The sequence below is a fragment of the Pungitius pungitius genome, chromosome 4, assembly GCF_949316345.1.
Source record: "Pungitius pungitius chromosome 4, fPunPun2.1, whole genome shotgun sequence".
Lineage (NCBI taxonomy): Eukaryota > Metazoa > Chordata > Actinopteri > Perciformes > Gasterosteidae > Pungitius > Pungitius pungitius.
In genome coordinates this window covers 17,411,083-17,438,161 of record NC_084903.1, presented here as the reverse complement: position 1 = coordinate 17,438,161, position 27,079 = coordinate 17,411,083, and the positions used below count along the sequence as shown (strand labels likewise).

The following is a 27,079-nucleotide window of genomic DNA, read 5'->3' as shown; positions in this document are numbered from 1 at the left end:
ATCAGCACTGGTCCAGCAGGTCTAACAGGCAGTCTTTATTTACTAAACATCCAGTCCTCTATTGTTGGTCTCTTTAGCCTTGTGATGCACTTTGCATCACAACTACCATTGAAAGGTCATTTCTTACCCCTATGATGTCATTATTGTTGTTGCCCACAGAGATACACACACACACACACACACTGCTTTGTACTGTTTGGCGTCATTAGAACAACACGATTTGACATGCTGGGTGTAAGGTCTGAGCTATTGCAACACTAAAACGGACAACAACTAGTTCACTTATGTTAAAATCTGAAGATGTTTGAAGACTTTTGAGTTATTAGAATTTATTCTCCATGTGCTGTTGATGCTATTTTCTTCTGGCCTTTTCATTGGTATTTGTTATCAGACAGAATCTGTGTTTTTTTTTATTTTTATTGGTCTTTGGATATATTTGAATTCATCATTTGGCCTTTTTGTAGTATGCAAAATAGGATTTCTTGGCACATGCATTTGTGTTGTGGTGCAGTAGCCTACAAGTAGACATGTATTGCAGGTGGAGCCCTCAGTAACAGTTTACATTTAGTTGTATGTGCACCTTTACATTTCACAGCTGTTTTAGAGAGATTGAGGGCACTTTTATGACATGGATCCGGGTTTCCCTCCTGCCCTTTCTTAAAGTGCTCTGCTAGCTTTGGTCAAAGTTTACTTCATGAATAGACCATCACTGTCAAAATCAACTCGGTGCTGTTACTGTTGCATTGAAGCCATGAGGTGCTGGTCAAAGAAAGCAGCTGCTTGGGCCCCTTGTTTCTGCCTGCAGACTGCATTTGATTGATCTAAGTAGACTTCTTTCGGCTGACCTTTGGTTGCAGTCTTGAGAGGTCTGTATACTCTACTTTGACATTCACACCAATCTCCTATACTATCACACAGCGGAGACCAGTTTGATCTGTACATGAAAAAGGCATTGAAAAACTTTTATATAAGCCCCAGCTTTGTTTACAAACTCAAGGATGTCTCTTTCCTGCCATGTTGGCACCACTGCCTGGTTTCTTATTGCCTTTTATTGCTCAACTCCCTTTTGGTGGGAGTCCCAACAGGTGTCTCAGTGATCAGATTGTGGTCAAGCGACCTCTGAGATACTGGCTTTGTGACTTGAAGCTCTGTTTTGAAATTGGATTTCTATTCAAATTAATGTTTTTATTATTGTATTATGGAATTGTTCAATTGATATTTTGTTTTGAAGTCATAAAGGATCATAAAAGTGCTTTTGACTGAATTTTTTGATTGGCAGGGAAATATTGTTTTAATTTTGTCATGAACTTTTTCCCTTCAACATCTTCCCAGTTCTTCAGTTACTGTTTGCTTATCTGCCAGCCTCAGTATCAAGGAATACTTTAGCGTGCCTGTGTCATATTTAATAGCTCAGTTGAGAATCCGTTTCAGGGCCAGTGACTTCTAACTCGCGGTTTTGGGCCCCAGACACACCGAGCCCTTTGAAGACCTCAGTCAGATTTATATATATATATATATTTAGTTTAAAGGATTTATTGTTATGCAACGTCACACAACATATTAAGCAGTAGATTTTCCTTTTAAATCCTACGTCACATTAACTTGTACTAAGATGAGTGCTGAGTGTTGAGAGTGTGTCGGCTAATGCTAATAAGACCGATTTGAGGGGGTCGAGCAGCAGCTGATCAGGGGACTAAAGACAGATGGGTATCATAAAGCCTTTACCAGCATAGCAGCCTGCTCCTGTACTTTCTGTATGTACACTAGCCAGACAAACAAAGGCCAAAAATCACGGCCATGTTTACATTGAATTGTTTTAACGGGCGTGATTGGTAGCTCAGGGTTCTGTGAGAAATCCCATGTATTCCTGTGCAAAGACAGAAGCTCAGGGCTGATGATACTTTAAAAACATCACACGATAAGGACGATTAAATGTTACCAACATTCAGAAAGTTATTTGTAAAAGGTTCTACATTTTTGTATATATAATATTTGTATAATATGATTGCCCTCCTGATCTTTTTACAGTAATAGTCCGTTGCCTGTGCTAGGCTGTCTACTTGTTTTTAGCCATTCTTCTGGGACTAGCTGCAGACCATAATCGGTACACCTGTTGCTAGGAGACATCTAAGTCCAAAGCCTCTCTGGCTTGCTGAGGTATCCTTGTGCGTATTTAAACAGCTTAATTGAGTGCTGACTGCACCCACACAAATATAAGGAGCCCCTCTGGTATTACCTGCTGCTACACATTGAGGCAGGCAGACACAACAGAAAAGGGATGTCAGATATGGTGCACAAAAACGTGCAGCACAAGAACTCTTTCAGTAGAGTGACAGCCATAATGAGGAGACACACGCACAAACGCACACACAACAATCCAAGGCAGTTTGCACTGTGTGAACTGGCTTTTTTTGATTTGTCTAATGCTGCCTTGCCCTGGAGGTGCATTTCATATAAACATGTTGGAAGCTTGGCTCTCATTTGTTGTAATCAGGCTTAGCACACAGCAAGAGAGAGGCAGAGAGAGAGGGAGAGAGGAACAGAGAGAGAGACTAGCAATGCCATATACAGCCCTCATGCAGTATACAGTAAACGCTCTTGTGTGTGTGTGCATATGCGTGCGCATTGACCTTGTTTAAATAAACAGTCAACTGCCCCCCCCCCCCGGCTCTCTCTGCCCTCCCCTGTGTGCTGGGCAAACAGCAAGCTTGTGTAAGCTGTGTGCGTGTGTCAGTGCGCGTGCGTCTGTGTCCATAGATCCCAGGTCGAGGTGCTACAGTGTGACAGGAGGGAAACCACTGGTGACCTTGACCACCATTGCGCTTGTTTTTTCGTCTGTTGCAGACACGTGCAAGCTTCTCTCTCTCTCTCTCTCTCTCTCTCGCTCTCTCTCTCACAGACACACACATACAAAGCTAAAGGTTAGTGTCCTTAAACTCACACATTCTATCACACCCACCATCCAACACGGGCTTCAGGGCTGTAGTTTACACCAATGTGATTGTACGTAGCTGCTGGGTCATTACACACACGCTCGCACACACTCCTGCATTCGCAGAGAGGGCCTCACCATGGCAACCGTGGAGCAACACAGGGAAACAACTTGGCAGAGTCAGGCGCTCGCTGTGAGAAAGTGTTGAGTTACAGCATAGGGCTGGAGCCAAGGTGGGTGAGAGAAGAGGACAGGGACCGAGAGGAGAGAGTAGGAAGGGATGTAACAAGGAAGGTCAGGCTAGGAAGGGTAAAGGTAAGGAAGAGGAAAGTAAGATGAAAAATGAATACAAGAGGAGAGGCTTAAATGAGGAGAAGTGGAGAATAGTATATGGTTTGGCAGGAGGGATGCTAGCAGGTAGCTGTAGCTCAAACAGAGTGGGCTTCGCTGCAGGTGCTGTGCTCCCAAAAGTCTTAAAGAACCCAGACCTGCTCTTATTTTTTTACTCTATTTGGATAAGGAAGTTTAAACATTTTTTTTGTGGGTGTGCATGGTTGCCTGTTTGTGCTTGTACACGGTAATGGGGGGTATCTTCTCCCCCCCCGTATTACTGGATCAGTGAAACAGATGAAGGCCAAAAATAGGTGGGGACTTTATTTAGTAGGAGCTGAGTATGTAACCGTATCCAGTGGTTTTATTTTAGGTGAGGGAATTCATCCTAAATTGGATCACAGAAGCGTCAATCGGACTGTAAGTCAGTTCAGGCTTCATCGAGCCCTGCGCCATGTGCCGGGCTTTAATGTCAGTGTGGTTTCATCTAAAAAACAATCTGTATCTGGCCTCTGTGACTGACCAGCTGGGCTGAACTCATGACAGGCAAGTTAAAAGTGCAGAGACCACCCTCCTATGGTATTTCACACTCAAGCATAGATTTAGGAGCGGGGGGGGGGGGGTCAGGAATGCGAAACGAGTCAAGGGTGTGCGCCTTGTTCATTTCACAGCCAAGATGCCCCCCTCCGCCAGGACAATGGTACCATCCGTGTGTGTTTGTTTTCATGTCCCACTGTTTGCAGGTGAAGCTTTTCCCATTTTGTGAACTGATGGCAAATAGCCCCCTGAAATGTTCTCGTCCTGCTATTTGAGGAACTCGCGGCATCTTTTGCCACAAGCACTGACAAGGTGTGTTTAATGTAGGGTTTGAGAGCTTATGATGATGAGTTGATTTGCAAATTTGGGAGGGACTGAGTTCAATGAAGATCGTACTATGGTGTCTGAAAGAAACTGGTACTAGCAGCATCCCACCTGCTCTGGAATGTTTCTTTTCCAGTTTAACTTCCACCCCTTGTGTACCCCCACCATGTGTTGAGCCCTTGTTGCTGAAGCAAATGTTTTTCTTTGAGCCAGTCGCCTGTTGGGAGGCTTAAATGTCTTTAGTTATTGTTGACTGAATCAGTTTTGCCACTTTGTACAGTTTACTTTTGAAGGTGACTCTACTCGTATTTTTACAATTATCGAAATGAAACAAATTGAAAGGAATTGAGCAAAAATCCAACAGAAAACAGTTTGTGTCCGTGACTGGATTAAAGCGCCCTTGTGGCATGCTTCTGTGAGCTAACAGCCCCGTTGATTCACCGCGGCTGCTGAAGTGAGCTTTTTATTTTCCCTCCTCTGATCAGTTTCCTGGTGGATTGTTTTGATCTGGAAAGAACTCCTGGTCTGCTACGTGTATGTTTGTCAACACGCTTGCTCCACACCAGCTCCCGCACAAGCAGGGAGAGTAAAAGAGGACACACACAGAGAGATAGAGAGAGAGAGGGAGTCAGAGATGGAAGGGGAAGCGCTTGGTTTATACTCCCACCAGAAAAGTCCTCACGATCAAGTGGTTGCGCTTGGTTGTTCCCTGACTTTTCGGAGGAAGCGTTTTTTTTGTTTCTCATTCCTACTTCTCTCAAACATGTTCAAGCATTTCACAAAGACAAATGCTTTAGGAATTTGAGGTGAACAAATAATTCTACATTTGAATGAGTATTTATCTTTATCAAACTTTCCGCCTTTGTTTCCTCATAATGCATTTCCTTGCAGTGCTTGTATAAGTATGAGTGGGGCTTTGGCAGTCAAGGAAGACTGGTAACACTCACTACTGCTTTTTCACAGTACATTTAAGTACTTATTTTCATTCCCAGTTTTGTCTTGCCTTTAAGTGTGTTCTAACATACACCCGTCAACGCTTTCCATTCTTTTGTGCCCTTCTTTCCTCTCTTACGGATACATTCCTCCAGACACTGTTAACTTATTTTATGCCGTCTGGAACACACATGGTGCTGTGAATAAACATGCCCCTGATTTATTGACATACGCACACACATGCACACAGCCCAATGCCCACACGCACGCACACACACACACTCACTCTCTATGTGATAACTTCCACACTGTGCAGACAGAGATCATAAAACAAACAACCCAACCGGCAAGACGGTTGATTCCTGTGACTCAGTGTCTCTTTGAATCCAGAATGAAGGTGTCATTTATAGCCATGCATCCATTCAGACTGCGGTGCATAATTACCTGTTAGATTGTTACTGGCAGGAATTGCCTTTTCATGTGGCTCTTAAGATCTAATGTGGTTTCCAAAGATGAACCCATTACTGGTTGTTATGCGGGGCTCATGCTGTTGGTGCAACTTACTTCGGGAATACATTTTGCATGAGTTCAGATTCTAGTTTGCCAAGTGTGGGATCACCTCCCTGTGCTGCTGCGCTCGGCTCAAGTTCAGAATTTACCTACGTTTACGTATGAATTTGCATACGTTTATGTATACTTTTGTGGGACGAGGGGGGCGTCCTGATCTGGTCATCGTCTTGTCAGGGATTTCATTTTGCCCCCTCGCAGCACCATCAACACCATCTGCACTACAGTAACTAACAGCAGTCTACAAAGCACAGCGACGCAGACGCACACACACACACACACACACACGTGGATTACTGATCTGTTTAGTCAGTCATTCAAATTCAGACATGTCCATCCTGCAGTTCAAATACATGGAAGATTTTCTGGAAGAGTACCAACATTGCACGGGCAGGGACGTTTTTGCATCAAAACCAAGCCTCAGGGTTGGAAATACAATTTTAAAAGCCAACAAAAACCCTCAAGAGTCAGCACAGTAGTTGATTTATATCCACAGATAAACAAACCTTTCCCTGTGTAACACGTCATTCTAATTGCCACTTCCTTTTTGGAAATATAACAATGCTTTATTCTGGCAAAGTCATAAGATACATACAAAATGAATTATGTTACACTCTGTGTTAAGTATAAAACTCCCTGTAATGACCATGGTAGCTGAAACCCCTTTAGATTTTTATTCAGCTGAACAGTGAAGCATTTACACATTTAAGTATCTGCCTCTGGAGGCTCGTCCTCTCACACAACCAGCTGTAAACACAGCACATTTCTAGTTTTTCCACAGCTCAGTTGAACATACCCAACATAGGTGCTCCGTACCCTAACTTCTTATACTAGGGGGGAACGGTCAAGAAAGACCGGAAGATACGATCATGAAACACAGTTCCCATGAACACCAATTTCACCATTGATTCCAATACACCTTCCTGGAAATAAATTGCATTTAATAATCCCGTTGCAACCTCCATTCAATAACCAGGTTCAGAGAAAGTCAATATTGTGAAACCAAGCACACATTTAGTACTTTTGTTTTTCCAAGGCCTGATTTTGTCCAATTTAATTTTTTTTTTTTAATTTTAGCTGGTTTTGGAACAGCACATGACAAATCCCAAGCTCCCAAACATTGACACAGCGGTGTGTGACGCAGACCTGCTGGGAGGAAGGGGTCAGTGGCCAGCTGTGGTGGAGTTGAGGCTTGGCACTTTCTGGTTTGAAACAGCAATGAATGGCCTGGTTCTTTTCTGTTCAGCTCAACGGGCTGCCCTCCATCCAAGCTGAAGGTGTGGGTTGTGATGGGAATATGTGCGTGTTGGGGGGAGAAAAGGGGGTGGGGGTGACCTGGCTTGGCCTGGCCTGCCAAGTACAACATTATAACAGTGGTGGGATTGTGTGGTGTGTGTTTTTCTGTTCCTCGGAGGAGGAATGGTTGTGCTCTCCTCTTCGTCTTTCTCTTGTCTCTGACTGACGCGCAGCACTTTTCCTGCAACGGTGAACTGGGGTGAAGGGGGGGGGCAGCAATCAGAACTACTGTATTTGCTGTAATCTTATTTGTTATTAACTGACATGATGAATTTTGCACACAAGCATTTTGCTCTTCTAATAACCTCCTAAAGCCAACTCCTCTTTGTTTGTGGTACCAAATGCAGATACAGTGCAACTTTTTTTTTGGTCTAGTTCAAGCCCCTGGTAAGGTTTTTGTGGGTAGGCGTGCAAAGGGGGAAAAACAAGTCTAAAAAGTCTTTTAGTTGAAAGCATCAGTGGCAAACTGGTTGGAGGCCAAAACGCCAGATGAATCTCCAGCGGTCCTGCAAGAAATGTGCAAAGCCCTCTCAACCTGACATTTAGATTCCCTCCAGAAAAGGTAGTGGAAATGAAGAGAGTAGTTCACACCTCTCCCCTGGACCCCAAGAACTCACATGTGTTTTTGTTTTGTTTTCCTCCTCCCTCTGTTGCGTCTCAGCTCGATGGCTACAGTGAGAAGCCCATCAACCTGCAGATGTTCATCGGAACAGCAGACGACCGTTACCTGAGGCCGCACGCCTTCTACCAGGTGCACCGGATTACTGGGAAAACCGTAGCCACAGCCAGCCAAGAAATCATAGTCTCCAGCACCAAAGTTCTCGAAATTCCTCTCCTGCCTGAAAACAACATGTCCGCCGGGTAAGTGTGAAGCACTTCACGGTTATATTGCTGTTATGAGCTTACCACCGTGAAGGAAGCCCTGTCATGGGAAAAAAAGAACCATGTTTATGATCAATAGGGGTGTTACGTCTTCCAAAGGAGACTTTAATAGGTTTTCCAAATTTAAGCAATTTTTGCCATGGAGCAGAAGTGCAATCTATAAATCATGAGAATGATAATAATATAAAAATAATAATAAGTTCTGTTTTCATTTACATTGTAATTCAGAAAGGCATCCGGTAGGTGTAATAAATCATATAAACAGACATTTTTATTTTTTTAATTCAACACTTCATTAGCCTCTCATTGCTGATCCCCTGCTGGGCTCGGGGGGGGGGGGGTATTATTCCTATGCCATCACCACTTATGCATGTCTTGGGGATTGCCATCCCAGTGGTGCCATATGGAGCCAACTATTTTTCCCTGTACCTTGCAGTATCGACTGTGCTGGCATCCTTAAGCTGCGAAACTCAGACATCGAGCTGCGGAAAGGGGAGACGGATATCGGGAGGAAGAACACGCGGGTCCGCGTGGTGTTCAGAGTGCACATCCCCCAGCCCAACGGGAAGGTGCTGTCGCTGCAGGCGGCCTCTATTCCTGTGGAGTGCTGTAAGTGTCAACTTCCCAGCCGGTCTCGCAATCGCACCAAAACATGTTCATTCAGAAAACCACTCACTCGAAAACACACACACACACATGCAAACCTTTCCACACACTTCTACTATTAGCAAGTTCAGTCGGGAGATATGATATGTTGTTTTAATCTACTGTTTGCTCTCATTGAAAGTCTTTTCAGATAAGAACGTCTGATAAACGTCTGATAAATGTTAAAAAACGCTTTCTTTTTTGTTGACGCTGTGTGATACTACTGTCATTTTTGTCACTGTCATTTTTGAGGCCATATTTTTGACAATTTAGTGTCATAAAGTGCTCCTGTAAATGTCTGCTCATATTTTAGTACTTCGATATTACCGCCACAAAAAACGAACCTGCCGTGTATATGAACACAGCTCAGCGAATGATCATCCTCCTTTTTTCCACGACCCTTGCTGCGTCCCTCCCAGCCCAGCGCTCGGCTCAGGAGCTGCCCCAGGTTGACAAAACCAGCCTGACCAGCTGTCTGGTCAGCGGGGGAGAAGAGATGGTCATCACCGGCTCCAACTTCTTCCCAGAGTCCAAGGTGATCTTCCTGGAGAAAGGCCCAGGTAAGTGTTGTATCTGCGCTGCAGCTTACCCTTGAAACACCCCCGCAGAAACAATTTGTCCTCTTTTAAGTGTATAGAAAAAAAAAAAGAAAATCATGTTTCATGTTTGTTTGACCGATTTCTTTGTTTAATATTACACGTGAGTGACAATGGTTCACGTTATAAAGGTTTTATAGTAGTCATGACTGATACACATCTGCAGGGATATAATAAAAAACCCAAACCTGTATCATTATCTTAGCTTCGACAAGTCTCCTTTTTTACCACAGGGTATTAATTTGAATGCAGACCAGATTCATGTCTGCTTGAAATACTGTCAATAAAGCAGGCTTGAGGCAGTTATCGGCACGTATTGTGTGTGTAGTGAGTCAAAAAGGAAAAACTTCCACACCTAGTTTACGTACTCGGACAAGTTACTCAAGAACATTATACTGAATTGAGTATTTTTGACTGGATGCTTTTATCAGTTTAAGAAATGCAAAGTTTGAAGAGATTGCTCAGTTAAATTTTCTAGTCCTTCTGTTTCATTTAAGCCACTTGTCTTTCTCTACCTTATCCTTTTCACTTTAGTGCATCACCCAGTAATCAAAATACAGAGATTCCCAACTTTCGTAGAGCCAGTCCCTGCCTGCCTGAGGTACCTTTGTGATGTAGGGAAACAGAATCAAGTTCACACATGGCAGAAAGCGGAGTGGAGTTGTTTTTGTCAGTGGCAGCCATTCTCTGGGATTTTGTAAGGGGAAAAAGAAGCGCGGAGGAATGTCTGTAGCTCTTTCATGTGAAGCATGGCATAGAAAAGTAGCAGTAGTGAAACAGCTCACTGATGGTCACGTCTTCACAGCACAGCAGCAAGTGGAAATCTTAGAGAGGTGCATCTTGGGTAGGGAGTAAAGCTGGGCCTCGTGCTGCAGACAGGGAAAGAATATTAAAAGCGGGGATTGGTTTGTGTAAATGATCCCCCCTCATCATGACTAATCCGCCTGATTTAGTGTAACAAGGCACTGATTGGCGTAAGTACAGGAATGGAAGAAAAGAAAGAAAGGCAGTGACAGAAATCTTTCCACCATTATCATAATTGAAAGACAATAACAGAGCGACTGACTTATTGTGGCTGGTACAAATAGATTGGATGGTACAAGGAAGGGACTTTGCTATTCACTGAAACAGAGTTACTCACATTTGTTTGTACGAGATCCTAGTCACAAGCAAATCAATTTCAAACCCTAATGCAATACTTTATCTCTTTTTGTGCATAGCATTTGTGTATTTAAAATTCACAATGATGATTGTTTAGAAAGGGACTGGGCTTTAAAAGCAATAGACCGCCCCTCAAAAATAGTGACTAGTAAAACATGTGCACTGTGTACTGCCGTTGGCCACTACTTGAACAGTAATCACCGTTCTTTTACCCTCTGAATGGGGTGTGAAGCGTTGTCTCGCTGATCCGAGTCATTGTCTCACTGAGGTATGAGGCTCCTGTTGGTGCTTGTTGTCTGACAGGGCATGTGGGCCCCTTTTTTCCCTGCTTTTTGAATGTCAACAAGCCGCACTGCAATAATGCACTGCTGTCAGTCGCAAAGAAATTCAAGGTCCTCTGCTCATTGCCAAACGAAAAGAAAAAAAAAATCTGTCATCATCACAATAGAGAGTGTGTCTTAGTGGTGAATGAATGGCTGATGTGCGAGTGGATTTCTGTGACTACAGGTTGCTGTTAGGGTGAGATTAGCACGGGTGTGTCACCGGCTTTAACTACAGTAGAGTGTGGGTTTGGGTAGGACGCCTAATGGCATCAATTTTACCAGGCTTACAGTTGAGTGCTTTTTATAATCCTCTCGCATCGACTAGACCCCTCTGCAGACATGTAAAGATGCCTGACATTTGGGGGAATCCTTTGTCTTTTGAGGAAGAGGCCATGCAGGTGCAAAGGAGACTTGTGCACTGTGACAAATGAATCGGACTCCACTGAGAGACTGCAGTGGGGAGTACTAAGTCAGGTTTTATTCTACTCAACGCTGAGAGGACTGTGCTTTCTTCCAACCACACGGCAATACTCTCAGTGTTTTAACCACAACTGCTTCCATCCAACCGGTTGCCCTTAAGATGTCTGGCCAAATAATTAGATCCCTCATAGGAAAAAACGAGGGGAAAAATGGAAAGGATGTTTTCTAGCCAGAAACCTGGAAGTGTGCATTTTAAAATAAATGCCATTATTCCACTGCTCTCCATAATTTTAACCAGGCAAGACAAACAGCAGGATATTTGGACATTTAATTACTATTTAATAGCTGCAAGGATTTTCTCCGTTCGGCTTCTAGTTGTTTAAAAACAACATCATTTGGATGTCTCGTGGTTCCCCAGCACTAAGTGAAATTGTGTACTTTACCAAAGCCTCGCTTGGTTCTTAAGCCCTGTTTGTTTGAGAAGGCACTCAACACTGAAATCATCTTTAGGAAAACAGAAAGGGAGCTACTCCGAATGAGGGAATTTGAAAAATAGCACACTATGAATAACAAGTAGTCTAAATTATAAAACTGTAGCCATCTGTGACCCTGTGTGCCCTGGGTTTAGAACTGCCTTTGTCTCAGTCGTTCGCATTCATTTTAACAGTGTGATTTGAAGGGGCTTGGATGAATGTGACAGCAGCTTTCGTGTTTGAGGATACAAGGGTTTTGTATTCTGCGTTTCTATTCCGCCCAACTCTCCTCAACTCTGTTTTAACCAGACCTCATTCCTGATGTCCTCCGTCAAATGGTGGTGCTTTTCTTGTGATTTTGAGGTTTAATGTCAATATAAAGAAACAGAGTTGAGAGTGACAGGAAGCATAAATGTATTTTCTGAAGCACCTACAGTAAATGTTTCAACTTGTAATATTTTCTGCTATATATGTTTCTGCTTGTTTATGGCAGTGGGCTTATCATTGGTTTGTGCATTTACATTTTTATTCTTCACCATTCCTCCTAGATGGACGACCACAATGGGAAGTTGAAGCAAAAATAATGCACGAGAAAACTCAAGGAGTAAGTTGTCAGAAATTCTACATAAATGTAATTAAAGGTATTTAAAGAATGTGAACATTCTATTGATTTAAGCAAATGGTATTTGTATTTTGTTGGCATTGGCTGTGTGTTAATAATGTTAAATGTGTTTTGGTAGTCGTGCATTGTGGTGGAGGTCCCTCCCTACCACAGTAAGTCTGTGGGCTCAGCGGTGCAGGTGCAGTTCTATGTCTGCAATGGCAAGCGGAAAAGGAGCCAATCCCAACGCTTCACTTACCTTTCAGGTGAGATGAGATGTTGTCATGACTTTTTGAAAAAATCTTTGGCCATCTGTTTTTAGCAGCTTGCATTGATACTGTAAGGATTTGAGATCATTGTTAACTTTCCTGCAAATCATTTTACAGACTTTTACACAAAGAGATCCTCTCAAGCTTTACTTTGCATTCCTTTGGGTGCACTGCTTCCTGCTGTAGTTAATCTCCACGGTAACGAGAAGATTTTGACTGACAGCAGAGACAGTTGTAGCGTGTTCCTCATGTCGCACACTTCTCCACGGGGGTTTCACTAACCCCTTTTCTCTCGTTCTCTCTCCAACGAAGCCTCGCTGTGGTTTAGAGGGGGCTCTTCCACTAACTATAACATTAACACCTGCAAACTTGCAAATTTTGTGAGCCCTACTGCGATTCCTGAACTAACCTTTTTTTTTAACCTATAGTTGTGTAGGGTTTTATGATGCAAATGTTTTGCTCTATAAGAAACGTTTACTAGATTAGTTGTGGTTTTGATATAATTAATTTATCAGTAAGGAAACTCTTTGCTCTATTTGAAAAGTTTCCTCAGTGTTTTTCATTAAAGTCACATTGCTGCTGTTTGATATTGTTAAACATTGTTGTGTTATTTTCCTCTTGACGCCAGTCAAACTGAAAACAGCGTTGGCGGAATATAATGAAATGTGAGCATTTTGTACAACCTATCCGAACACGAGTCTTACCACAACAGTGTGTAGTTTATGTTTGTGTGCGCGCACGTATATAAGCGACCTTGCCCCTCCACACACCCAGCCTTCTGTTTGCAAGCACGCCCACTCGGCACTGGCAGTTCCTGTTTTCGGCGTTGACAGATCCGGCCAGCCAATCGGAGCGAGGCAGAGTAACCCTGCTCCGTCAGTCAAGCTGGGATGCTGAAACCACTAGTGTCACCACGGACACCACCTGCTTTATTGTGGCGAACAGAAACCGTGGGCTGGGCTGTAGAAGCCCTGGCCCCTTTTGAGGATGCATTCTGAGAAAATTGGAGTACAAAATGTCTTTTTTCTTAGAATAAGTAGTTCTTTGTTGAACCTGTTCAATTTAGCGCCTGAATTAATGCTGGGTAAACATGAAACAACCCAGACATCGTTATGATACCCTTCTCTCATCCTTGATATACCTCTGGCTCCAATTTTTTTTAACAGAATTGACTTGACTTAAATACTGTTTGGCCTTTGGGTGCCCCCATCCCTCTGAATCCCAGAGGCATGATGGGGTGAGTGAAGGGCATCGGCACTGAACTCGTTTTGCTGTCAGTCTGATCTGGGCTTCGGGGCATTCGCCTTCTCTTACCACACAACATTTTCACATGATGGCACCCGGACTGACAGCATATGCTGTCCCTCTAATTCAGAGCTGGATAAAAATAAAACTCTCCGTCACAAGGCGCCAGATTGGGAAATGGGTTACTGATTGGCATAGCAGTGCTCCGAGCTTACAAAGTGAAAAGGAATGGCCCCATTTACCATTGACAAGTGACTATTTTTATGTTTTTGTTTTCATCTGGAAGGTGAGCCGTCTCACAAATCATAGATCTCAGACATACCTTCGTGCCTTCAGATTCTTGTGATCTTCAGGTTTTACAGAAAACATATTTAAACTTCAAAACCACATATTTAAGGATGTACTGGAGAGCCCTTTTTGCCGTCACTGAACTTCTGCACCTGAATCATATGCAGCAGTGTCACTTCATGTTTAGTTCTTTTCCTTCAGTATTTTATTGAAATGAAGCTAAATGACCATGTGTTTTTTTTCTTCTTCTCTTTCATCCTTCCTGTCATTCCTCTTTCGTGCCCTCTCTCTTCCTCCTTCTCTATGTGCAAACCTCTCTCTTTGTAGTCATGGTGAAGCAGGAACATAGAGAAGAGCTGGACCTTTCTGCAGTGCCCCCTATGTCCATGCCCCTGGCACATCCTGCCAGCCTGGTGCGTCCCCAGCTGCCTTCTCCCGAGCAGTGCCACCCATCGGACAACCTTCTGTCCAGCTCTCCTCACGGCCTGGCCACCGGCACCGGACCTGGCCTGCTACCCTTGCAGGCCCCCTGCTCCTCCCTGGGCTCTCCATCTTTCCAGCACCTGCCTCACCTCCAGGGTCACAGCTTGCACCACCCCCCTGCAGACTGCCACATGACGTTCCACCCGAGCCCTGCCCCTGATCCTCTCCCTGCTCCTCCCCGGCCCTCCTACCAGTCTATGCAGCACAGTCACAGCCACAGCCTGCCCTTCAACGGCCAGGGCAGCTTTCCTCCTCATGGCTACGAGAGGATGCCTTTTCAGCACAGCCCCAGTGCAGTGTCACACCCAATAAGCACGGGAATGGTGTACCCGTCCCCCGCTTGCTCCTCGCCATCAGCTCCCTCTTCTTCAACCACCAACCCCATTGCCGGATCCCCCCAGAGCCAGCAACCCATGCTCGCGCCCTCCTCCCCACACCTGCACTCATCCCCACACCTGCACACCTACCACTGCTCCCTAAGTCCCACCCGGGTCCCGTCCCCCGGGGGCCACCTGCTTGCAGGGCAGCACTCCTCCCAACTGCAGAGAGCTATGGGCTACCACCCTGTAGGTCAAAGGTCTGCCTCGTGCCCCGCACCGTCTAGCGCCCCTGCTCCAAGGATGATCCCCTCTCCCAACTCTGGGCCTTCCTCCCCTCAGCTCCACTCGCTGCCCTACCAGTCTTCCACCTCATCCTCCCCCACCTCTGGTGGCAGTCCCCTGGGGGCCATGCAACAGCAGCGTTCAGGACAGCCCTCTCCCCAGGCCACAAGACCAGTCGTGGCCAGCCTGTCCCCGGTGGCAGCAGGGCCTCTTGTTCACCCTCTGAGTCCTCATGGGCCGTTCTCACCGGACGGAGAGACGCCGAACATCAAACAGGAGCCAGAGGAGAGGGAGCCCACCTTCCGCTCCATCGGCCTACAGGACATCACGCTGGACGATGGTAAGATATGTATATTTATATTAATCTATGGGGCTGCACGATCATTTGGTGTTTTTCTCTCTAATGGTCTTAAACAAGCAGAAAAGGCACTGAGATTTATGGAGGGAGATGGCATCAAGTTTTTACAGCGCCCTAGTAATTACATACCTCCTATTGTTTTGGCTCTGATACGCATTCTCCGGTTTCAGTCACACTTCCTGCTCTCATTATATGCACCAGATATATATCACATCCATCCGTGAACCATCACATGTCTTACACATTGTACCACTGAGTGATCAAATTTGTGCCTGGTGATGTGAAACAATACCAGTAGTATTCCAAGTGCCTGATTCTGGTGATATCCATTCATCTGTCGTTGTAGCGCACAGTCATGCTCAATGGTTCATTACTGAGGGCTCCGGTAACTTAGCATTAAAGTAGGAATATAATGCTCATTTTAAGACGCATACTTGTGTTTTGAGTTCACATGCTTTGATGTTAAGGAAGCATAGCATTTTTCTTATATTGTTTGAGTGAATAACTCCTTCTTTTTTCCTTCTGTCTTAAACGGTCAGTTTTAGCACCTGGTTTGGTTGTTTTAATTGAATCACAAAGAAACGTGCAAGTTGTTTTTCTCCAGCGTTCTAGCATTCATTTTGCTAGACTGCCAAATGAATGTGTAGAATCACTATCAAAGTGGAATTTTCATAATATGTCCCCTTAAGTAACACATACACATAAGTGTAGTCTTATATAAAAAGACATACTAGTAAAACTGCTATTGTGTATCTCTGGCACGAGGCTTTGGAGACTAATTACACTGCAGTTTTTAGCTTCTTGGATCTGGGGAAGGGGAGTGGTTTGCATCATTATGTGCTACTTGCAACCATGAAACTCCAATTTGTGCGCTGCTGTATCCTACATGCGATTGTGTGAATGTGAGCGTGTGTGTACATGCATTAACACCTCTAATTAGCACGCTCAGGAGAACTTGTTGACTTAACAATTGGCAGTGAAGTCAGCACATGCATTTAATAGCTCTCGGCTCTCTTAAATGAACCCCACCTATTTTGTTAAAATATGTGTGTCCAAGTTATTCCCAATAGTCCACTTCCTTATCTGCCTCGCTTGGTTGTGTTAACCCTAGTGCCATATTCAGATAAGGGTCTTAAAGGTTTAGAGTTAATGAATAGCCTGGCGAGGCCGCGAGGGAGGTGTGATATTGTGTGCTAGCAAGGGTTGCCCTAATTAACACAGGGACATTGTCAATAAGTCATGTGGGAAAAGCCAACCACCACTGAAGTTTATCAGTACGTAATACTTGTCCAGACACATATTTAGACTTCTGTAAACACAGAGAAAAAACAGCTTCTGTCCCTTTTCTGTCTTCCCTTAATACTTTTTTCAGTTGCTAAGAAGCCTTGTTCAATACTGAAACCACACTTTCAAAACTCCTACTACTTATGTAATAAGAATGAATCCAAAATAATTTGTTTTCCAGCACATTTGAAAAGTTTCAGCCTCTCCCTCCTCTCTAAGGCAACTGTTGGATTCTACAGTAAAAGACAACAATTACTGTATTGTAATAGGTTTCAAAATGTAAACTATGTATCTTACTGTAACATGTATCTTCTCACCTGGGGTTTTGCAAATAAAATTTGTAGTATTGATGCAACTATTGAGCGGTGCAGCCTCAGACCGGCCTCTCAAAGTGAGGCCATGTTCACAACATTTACTGAATTTCATCAGATATCACCGCTCTTGGTCTTCCTCTCCTTTGTCCTCCACACGCTGTCTCTCATATCACTCCTCTTCCCCCACCGGCCTGTCTTCTGTGATCCATATTTCCAAACAAAATCAGTTTCAAGCTGTCACCTTTTACTGAAACATAGTGATGAGACTAAAGCAGGACTCCTGGGTCGGTTTTGAGCTGAAATTGCTAGCTTGGACTGATAATTCTTTGATTTCCTCCAAAGATGTTCTATATTTCAAAATACTTACTGCAGAAATGTTGATGAAATTTGTCATCATTCTGATTTTAATGTGGTTTTATCAGTTTTGAAAGCAGTGTGTTAGCATATGAAAAATATCCTGCAAATACAGTGTTTTGCACTTTGTGGAGTACGAATGAAAAATGTGTTGGTGGATTTTGAAAAAATATGGTGATTGAATGCATTCTGTCTGAAAGCAATGAAATATTATTCATAGTTATGTTCGTATACACGTGTGTCGCTGAATCTGTGAAGAGTTTTGAAAATGTGGTTTGAGTATTGAACAATGCTTCTTAGCAATTGAAAAAAAACGTTAAAGGCTTCCATGTGAACTCATAAAATGGGGTTACTCAGACATTATTTCCTGGAAACTAAAGCTCACATTTAGTCAACCTCTCTCCATCGCACATGCAGAGGCCAGTAGCTGGCTGTGCAACGCAGAAGAAGTGTGAGAAAAGTTTGTTAGCGCTCCCTTTGAGCCTGTGGCTAAAAATAGCCTTCTGTGTCGGACCAGCTCTGTAGGCCACGTTTCTACGTAGAAATGTGAAGCTTATACACAGCTCCCAGTTTTAGCAGGTCACACTCTTTTAAGTAGACCATGCTGGCCCCAGTTGGACAGACAGACAGAGAGACAAATCAGCATGGGCATTGAAGCATAAATAGCAATAGATTCATACATACATTGACATGTTGCCCTTTAAAATTTACTTCCTCAAGCTCGTGATTTTCTCTCACTCACAATTGTTTCTACTGTCACCCACTCTCCTCCTCTTATTAAAACATTGGATGAGCTTTGGAAGACTTTGAACTATTTTGTGACCTGTAGAAAGCTGAGATTGATCGTTATTCCATCATGCCGTCATTATCCATGAAGTGAGCTACTGCAGTAGAACCGCAGACGTCTGTCAGTGGCACGAGAGGGAAAACAAATGCTAGCGAGTAGAAAACTGCCCCGGTTAGCGAGCAGATGGCCCATGTGACGCACACCAGATCATGCCTGAGATGTGTGTCGTTGTGTGTGTGTGTGTGTGTGTGTGTGTGTGTGTGTGTGTTTGATGGGGTATTGTGTTTGTGTGTATCTGTTTGATGTTGTGTGTGTGTGTGTGTGTGCGTGCGTGCGTGCGCGAATCAAGACACAGGAGGTGAGAAGACAGACTGACAGACAGATGGACAGACTAAGGTCTTAATCCAACCCCACTGTAGGGTCACTCAGCCGAGACATTCAATCTGAAATGTGCTTGGCATCTGACATTAAAGTGAAGTCTATACTTGGTCATTTCATTCTTCAAAAAATAAATAAATAAATAAATATGTAAGTTAGACCTTTTTTAACAACCTTTTGAACCGAGCACTACGGGACGTGCAGTATTGAATTGAATGAGAACGACTGGTACTGTAACCGAATGTTGTTAAGATGTGTAGCTTTATGTACGGTATATCTACTGCTATGACGTGTGAATGGAAACGGAAGTGCCGGGTGTGGCATTATTTCATATTATAAAGGACGTTTTTTCGTGGTGACAGTTTGGCACATTCAGCAAAGAGATGGCGTGTCAGCACCTTAATTCAATTAATTCAATGTTTTTTTACGGGGTTCAACATGCAGAGATAATTGATGGACTTAAAGGATATTATTATTATTATTATTATTTTTTACATTCAGTCCCCAGCGAGAGTTTGCCAAAGCCCTGAAACGTTACTCCTGTTACGATGATTGCCGCTGTCATGGCGACAGAATATGAACCCCCCCCCCCCCCCCTGTGCTTCTAAGCAATGAATCATCTCAATGTTTGCAGAGCATTGATGGGAAGGGATACCACGTGTGTTTGTGTGTGGTTGTGTACGTGTGTAAGCACCTACTGGGGTGTCTGTAATGTGTGCGCGCCGTGTGTTCACAACAAAAGCTGATCTTTTGTTGGCCCCGCCCTTCCCAAATCCACAGCTGCCTCAAACAGCGAACTTGGCACGTAGGGTTAATAATAGTCCGCCTGTACTCCATGTGAGAGACACACACTGGGTAATGACACAAACGAATACACACACACACACACACACACACACAGGGAGCTACAGCATCCTATATTGAAGATGTAATTAAATATACAAGGCACGATAGTTCACGTGCAGTGAATTATGTATTATTATGATTTGCTTTATTGCCCAGATTTGGATGAGAATTTGGATAGTGAATGCGTTCACTGAATGTTAACTAGTGAGCGTTGGCGGTGCAAGTGGATTTTGTCCCCTCGAGGGACAGAGACAGAGACGCTAGCCGTTGGTCAGGCTCCTCGCTGCAACCTGATATTTATCAGAAAAGCAGAGAGTGGTGATGCTCTGCTCATCTCATTCTCCACCATAACGGGATCATGTCTGACTATAAAGTACAATATTATATCAAACAGGTAGCTGTCCTGTAAAGACAAAGGCTGAGTCGTCTCACAGGCAGCTGCTTTCCGCCCGCAATCCGACTACAGGCTCCCTGTATGAAGCGACAAGGCAGAAGGCCTAAATGAGGTAAACCGAGTGCTGAAGAAGCCAACATCTAACAATCCAGAAAAAAGAGACTTGGATATATTTCTCAGGAGTTGGCTGGTGAGACCGGGAGAAAACGCCAGGGAACATTGGATTCCCCTCTGACAGGTGTTGAGAAATACGACTCCAGTTGTATCCCAAATTAAATTATACATGAAATGAAACTTGGAAATGACCTTTGACAACCTTCTTAAATGATCCTGGCTCTATATTTTTCTTTGGAAAAGGCCTGAAAAGTTTATTTGAACTTTCCTAATTTTTTTACTGCCATCCCAAAGATCAACAACCATCATTCAGCAACAGTGTAAAAGCCTTGAATTCACCACATCACCAGGGACATTGAAAAATGTCAACTTTTCCATTATGATAACGTATTTGTGTGTAACAACAGGACAATTGTAAACATGTCTGTAGTTAATTTAACTGATTATTTTTTATAAAACAACCAAATAAAAATCATACTGTTGTTGTTTATGTATGTGGGGGCACCTCATTCTGAGGTTTCATGCTGCCATTAACCAGCCAGAGTAATAACACAGAGCTCTTGATTCGATTGGCTTCAACAACAAAAAAACAACAGCGGGAGGAAAATATGTTTCAATCAGATGCTGCCGCCGCTTGTTAAAGGCAATGGCAAACATTTGCTTGATTTTGCCCCTGAAACAAATGGAAACGAACTTTCCGTGTCATCTTTCCATACAATTAAGGTCTCAGCGAGTGAAGCGGCGAGGTCTTGGCAGAGGCCAGGGAGACGCTGCCTTTCTTTTGTGGACAGAAGGAGGGGAGGCCTGGAAACCCCTTAGCACGGAGGGACGAGAGCATCGACTTTCACTATTTAGTTCACTATTCCAAAAATGCTCTTACTGAATTGTTATGAAAACGGGAGTGAGGTCGATTTTGCCTTTGCTGAATGCATAGTGTGTAAAAACCCAACGATGAGTTGATCGTCAGATATTTCATCAACAAAAAGTGCAAAACATGATCAAATATTGGCTCCTCGGCTGTCGGGATCTATTTTTGACTATTTTCTGACATTACTTAGATAATGAAAGTAATTGCTGGTTGCAGTTCTACTGGGTTAGTGGAACACTTCCAGTGGCTTTAGGCACCAGAGACTCTTCGGGCATGGCGCTGATAACACCACGCTGATAACACCACGGCGTCGGCCGTTATTAACAGCCGTAACGAGCTTTGCCGGCGGCCCTTTTGGGCCCCGGTGTACTTTCCCTTCCCCGAAGCCCGGTCCTGTGGTCATCTGCCGAGCGGAGTCCTTTGAATCACTTACCGTCACGTCGCAATGGGAAATCCAGCGATGATTCACAGGACCGAGGGACTTTGAGAAACTTCTTAAAAAGACCTATGTGCCATCACCCACTCACTGAATTTCATGAGGAACAGATCTCAGAGCAGCAGTTAAACGAGTTAACCCGGAGTGAGCTTAAACGGAGCCGAGCCCCGAGACTTCAACACAAGTTCCACCAAATGAGCGTTTCTTTCCACCGTGTGTGTGAGTGCGCGATCGCTCAGTGGGTTTTCACTTCACGTTTTCTACCTGGGGCTCTGTGCATGTTATCACAGGGACCTGCGAGTGGAAACTCTGTGCTTCGATGGGCTCTCTCACTTCTTATTCGTTTTTGAACAAATGTTTTCCATTGTGGCATGTTGTCTTCATTTCGCTGGACTCAGGGATCAGTCAATCTTTCTGAGTTGTTTGCTTAATCTGCACTGCCAGAGCAATGTTTTCTAAAGCCATGTCAGGGAACTTTTTTCAATGTGTCATCAAGGGTTATGTTAATCATCGTTTTTCCATTTAGACTCGTCATGGTTATCATACCGAATGCCCATCTACTGTTTTGCATTATGGAAAATCTACCTACTTTGACGTGCACTTCAGAGAACGGAGGCGAGAGATCACCCAATCATAGTGGTCTCCTGGGAGAGGTTAAACTTAATCTCCGGGAAGATTAAAGGATCTCCGGTTCAACAATTCATTCTGCACGTGAAGATTGAAAGTACTTTTTGTTTCTGCAGCAACGCATTTTCTTGTTTTTTAAGCAGCAAAAAACTGCAAAAGTGGAAGATATTCAAGCCACATTTAAAACACAAAGAAGCCTGGTGCTAAAGATCAGTCTGGACATTAATGATGACCCATTCCATGCCCCGTAAAAGGAGCAGCGATGACACCCGGCTGCAGGCTGAGACTAAACACCTTAACAGCCACCAGCACAGAGGGAAAGGATCCGTCTCATTTAAGCCTAATTAAAAGAGGAAGAAGAAGAAGAAGTAGCAGTTGCAGTGTTGGTGAAGGTCTGCTGACTGCTGATGTATACTTAAATTGGGGAGCCCCCCTCCCAGTCATATGCAGAGGATCTCCCTCCCGGCTGAGCCATTCTGAGTCTCCCTGCCGATGGCAGGCAGCGCCGAATCACGAGCAATACCAGGAAATCTGAGACAAACTCCATCAGCATATGAAACCCTCGACTCAAAACTCTCTTTTACTACACTTCTGTTTTATCAAGGTGTGGAACACAGATTACTGCTTACTGATATCTGAAAATTAAGCCCTGTTTTATGTAAAATATCGGATCAGGGTTCAACATCTAGATCTAGTTTCTGTCTTCTTCAATTTTTTTCGCAAGGAAACCAGAAAAAATGAGGTCTTCCTGCTTTCCAGTGACTGTTTTGAGACAAAATGCAGTACCATATAACAGTTTGGAAGCACTTTCTCATTGAATTAAATGCCAAAATGTGTCCGAATGTTGCACTGGTACCGTATGTCCATTATTTCCCTCAAAACGCCCCCAATCAAGTCACCCAAATTTGTGCGCAGCTGTGATATCGAGAGTTAAGCCGAACAAAAATGTTTTCGACACATTGTGTGGGAGAACCTCTTCCGGCACCTTTTTTAAATAAGACAACCGAGAGAGTCTCATAAAGAGGAAATGAGGGTAATGATGCCCTTGATAAATAATGAAGTTGTGGGTTTTTTACGGTAGCTGCACGCAGTGTCTCCTGATTTATCAGACGATAGATTAATGTTTGCCTCTGCAACAGCATCTTAACAGCTGAGCGGAAAGTGATCCGCGCTCTGCAGACGCCCACTTGATGTCGGTTTGTCGCACTTCGCACGATGCTCTTCATATTCCTGTGGTGCTCGAGCACATTGACTCCCGTGAATCAACACAGTTTACCACATAACAGTCTACCAAAGGCCCGCAAACGCAAACTTCATTTATTAGGGTTGAAATTAAAACCATATACTGATGTATATATATCTATATGATCAGTTTTGATACAGACTGAAGGGTGGATCTCGTCATGATATTCTGCACATTTGTCCTGTGGTAAAAGATGTCTTATTTATAAATTCATTTCCCTAAATTGGTGTGGCCATTTGACAGTTGCTGCGCTGGCTTCTTACTGCATACAGCTGCTCTGAGGGTCCTTCGACAGCAGTGAGATGCTCTTCATTTCGAGCTCACTTTCACCACTTGTCTTTCAAAAGGTCACGGCCTGTAAAGGAAACCTGTAGTCCTCCGTAAGCAGTACAGTTCAATTGGTAAAACCGTCCCCTTGTGTTGAATAGTGTACCTTTGGTGTTATATATACGAAATGAAATGTTTGTTTTGATACACAGTGTAGTGACATAAGTGCGTGGTGGTGTTGTGAGTGTGAGTTTGTGCGTGCGTGCGTGCGTTTGTGTGTGAACGTAGTTGACATGGGAAAGGAAGAGCCTCCCACGCTAACAGGATGATGTGAGTGATGGTGGCCAGACACAAAAGCAAGCAGCAGAAAACACAAATATAGCAGAATGTTCACCACAGCACAAGTTAAACCGTTACATTACGATACCAATACAAGTTGAAGTTAAAACTGATTTTGAACGCTCTGTAGTTTGAAGAGATTATGAAACTGAAACGGTTGCGTGTGGATTATTGGATTTGACTGAATTGGTGACGGTTGTGTAGCTTTTTGTAGAACCTAAATGTGGTTTTTTTTCAGTTCATAACTGAGTCGTCCTTGTGCGCCCTGGTTTTATTTTATTTTATCCTTCTTATTTATTTTATTAAGGCCTAGGCATTGTGTGTTTTTTCAAAGTACATTTCTGTGGTAGGCGGGGGGGAGAAGAGCCGTCGTGTGCAGACAGGTCTACCTGCAACTCCTGCCAGCATCAGACTGAGCCAGAGGTCCCTGCTGCACCCTCCCAAAACCAGTTTACCCAGCCTGTTTCTGACCAGACAAACGTCCCCTCCAAAAACACCCGGAGACAAAGGCTAACCGTTTCATTACAGTGGGGGGAAAAAAAGGAACGCTCACTTCACATTTTCCATGGACTTCACCAGACCACGCCTCGGCCTGTCCTTGTGTCTTCCTCACCACCGAGTATTTGAAGTTGATTTTATTTCACGGCTGCACTTTTTTTACTAGCTCCCCGCTGTGTCTCTTGTGGTCCCTGTGTGAATACTGGATGGAGGCAGCAGATGTAAAACAATCTCATGCTGGCGCCTGAAAAACAGAGCAGCAGCGCAGAGGAGGGGTGACCCTTTTTTTTTTAAAATCAGGCCTAGACTGAGTCAGTGTGTTCCTCCCCAGTGCCTCCACATGATAACTAACCCCATGAAGGGCCTTGAGGGAATGTACAGAACCTTTTGAGCTGTAATGAAATAGCGGCCCCGCCGGTGTGCCGGCCCGTGCGGGACTGTTTATAGGAGTCAACGAGCTGTGGCGACGCAAAAAAGACCCATTTAGTGAATGGAATAGTTTCTCTCTTTTGACACGTGTCGAGTTATTGTATCTCTGTGACTTTGCCACCTTTGACTTGAAGTTTTTTCCACCTTGAGCTCTTTGCTGCGTTTAGTAAAACATGTCAGTCTGGCGAGGAAATCAACATTACACAACACCGCCCTCTGCTGGCCAGGACTTTGTACTTCACCCAGACTTTATGTCCACCTGTGGTTTCAGGGCTTTCTGTCAGTTTGGGCCGAGAGAAGATGAGAAACTTGGAAGCCTCAAACTCCAGATGCACAGGGACACCTGCTGGTTTTTAAAATACATTGCAGGCCTTCACATCAACACCTCCACAATATCACAAAATTGATCAATGTAATAATTGGAATTGTTGAATGTGTGTACATTTCCATCAAAACAAATCCTCCCCATCCGTCATTCTCCCACCAATGTGTGTATCACTTGTTTTTTTTCACCTTCCTAACTGTCAAACTGTCACATTGTCTTTCTTCTCTTCGCAGTGAATGAAATCATCGGCAGAGACATGTCCCAGTCCCCCGGCACGCATGGTCCTCCACCAGCACACAGCCAGTCATAGCCCAGCTCACGCTCGGGCCCAGACGCAGCATTTAGGATCAAGAACCACCTCCTCGCGCTCTGGTCCAGGCTGCGGTCAAAGACAGAATACGGTTGCAGATTCTGTTAAAAAAGCCTCGTGGACCTTCTACACCAGCAGCCTGACAAGAAGACAATTTGTCTCCTCCGATTTTGTTTTAAACGATTTCTCTCATTTAGAGTTATAGAAAGAACCCACACAGATTAAATAAAAGGTGTGCAGAATGATGCCCCTGTTGAGTCACGGCGAGGTTGAAATGTTTGGTGTCTAAGAAGTGACCCGTCCCTCGTCATGAGGCTTGTAGCTGCCCTGTCTTCCTGACCAATCGGCTCGCCGCGACATATTAAATGAACATCAGGACACCAAAAACTCTACAAAACATCAGCAAAACGGTGGTCGGGCAAACTAAATTGGAACACTGAAAATGAGTAATTCGTACAATTGTAGCGTCACATTAAGATCAAAACATTGAATGATCATAATTTCTCAAAAGCTTTTGTAACACATTTGAATTGCAATATGTGTCTGAACATACAGTTTTTCAACCGTGGCTCGTTGATGACAACATTGCCCACTTGTTGATCCTCTCCCTTTTAGATGATTAAATCATCAGGTCTGGAGCGCGAGGACCCAGCAGGGAGGCAGTGCTCCTGGTGGTTGCGCTGGTCTGGGATCTGCAACTCGCAACATTCCACAACTTTTAGTAACCTTGCCTCTGCGTAGATATTAGTACATGAATCCACTCCTGTAGCTATTTTCTTTCTTCTGTCTATTCTGTCTCATCATTTATGTCCTGCTTCTCCTGTATCTCTTCATCTTCAAGTTGAACAAATGCCTTATTAACACTTAGCAGCTTTGAATGGTAGCTAAAACTCTTCTTTCTCCTTTGAGCGTGATGACGATATTGTTTTCAGAAAGAGGATTTTATGAGGGATGGGTGGGTTTCAGGCCTGAGACAGCCCTCTAATTTGTACTCAAAGATATTTGAAGATGCCTGTTAATCCCGAGTTACAAAGAAGTGTTTTTAATAATCCACGTAGAGCGACGTCCCTGTCTCTGAAATGTATTTTCATGCAATAACTCCCCAAACCTCCCAGGGGGCCCTAGTGTGCCTTTCGAATTCCTAACAGCCACCACACCAGCGTGGTAAGACAGTTAATGGAAAAGGAAAGTTTTAAAGTATTTTATATCCAAAAGACATTTATATATAGAGCATATATGTATTATTCCCCCTGCTTTCATCAACAAGATTAAAAAAAAAAAAAAAAAGAAGCCACATCTGGATGCACTTCCCCTGTTTGCAACAATCAATGTTTGCGGTCCACAATCAAAGACCTCTCCTGCACTGTGTCGAGTGGTGTCTATTCCCAGTGATGTATCCATCCTGTGATGTATCCAGATGTGCTGCGCCTGTACGGCAGCACGACTCCGACCCGAGGACAGAGCCCGCTTTGGGATTTCCGTTGGCTTTTTTCATTTTGTTTGCCTTCAGCTGAAGACGATGATGCTCCTGCATGTCAGAGCCGACTTTGAAGTCAGTTTCCAGGTGAAAATGATTCTGCTATGCATTATAATTCTGCCTAATGCCTTTTAAAAATGAGAAGGAAAAAAAACAACAAAAACAAACAACCCTTGATGCCTATAGAAGTAGAATGTAGACTTGTAGCTGCTTGATTAGTTCTGATAGCGTCCCGGAGTTTCCCCATCAGCCAATCTGCCTTGTTGAGGGCGCAGTGCGAGCATCTTAATAGGCTATGGTGAGTGTGTGTGTGTGTGTTTGAGTGTGTGTCTGTGTGTATGGTTAGTGTTTGTACCAAATAAGCTGTACATAAGACAGGGAGTCCTGTTTTCAACCACAGAAGCACACACACACACACACACGTTGAGGCTATGCAAACGACAACAGCAGCAAATGTGAGATGACGTTGAAAATGAAAAAGGAGATTATAAACTATATGTAATGTTGCTTATGAACTTCACGTG

At 43.9% G+C, this 27,079-nt stretch overlaps 1 protein-coding gene across 3 annotated transcripts in view; it reads left to right on the top strand.

Moving 5' to 3' along the window:
* nfatc3a (nuclear factor of activated T cells 3a) overlaps positions 1-26,368 on the top strand; it is a 46,059-nt gene extending 19,691 nt beyond the window's left edge. For all 3 annotated transcript variants that reach the window (XM_037486220.2, XM_037486231.2, XM_037486212.2), the window contains exons 4-10: positions 7,581-7,780; positions 8,238-8,410; positions 8,866-9,006; positions 11,968-12,023; positions 12,160-12,286; positions 14,150-15,247; positions 25,002-26,368. In XM_037486220.2, the coding sequence (XP_037342117.2) occupies positions 7,581-7,780; positions 8,238-8,410; positions 8,866-9,006; positions 11,968-12,023; positions 12,160-12,286; positions 14,150-15,247; positions 25,002-25,078 (1,872 nt within the window). In that variant the 3' untranslated portion in view covers positions 25,079-26,368. The remainder of the gene's footprint in view (positions 1-7,580; positions 7,781-8,237; positions 8,411-8,865; positions 9,007-11,967; positions 12,024-12,159; positions 12,287-14,149; positions 15,248-25,001) is intronic.
* The last annotated feature ends 711 nt before the right edge of the window (positions 26,369-27,079 follow it).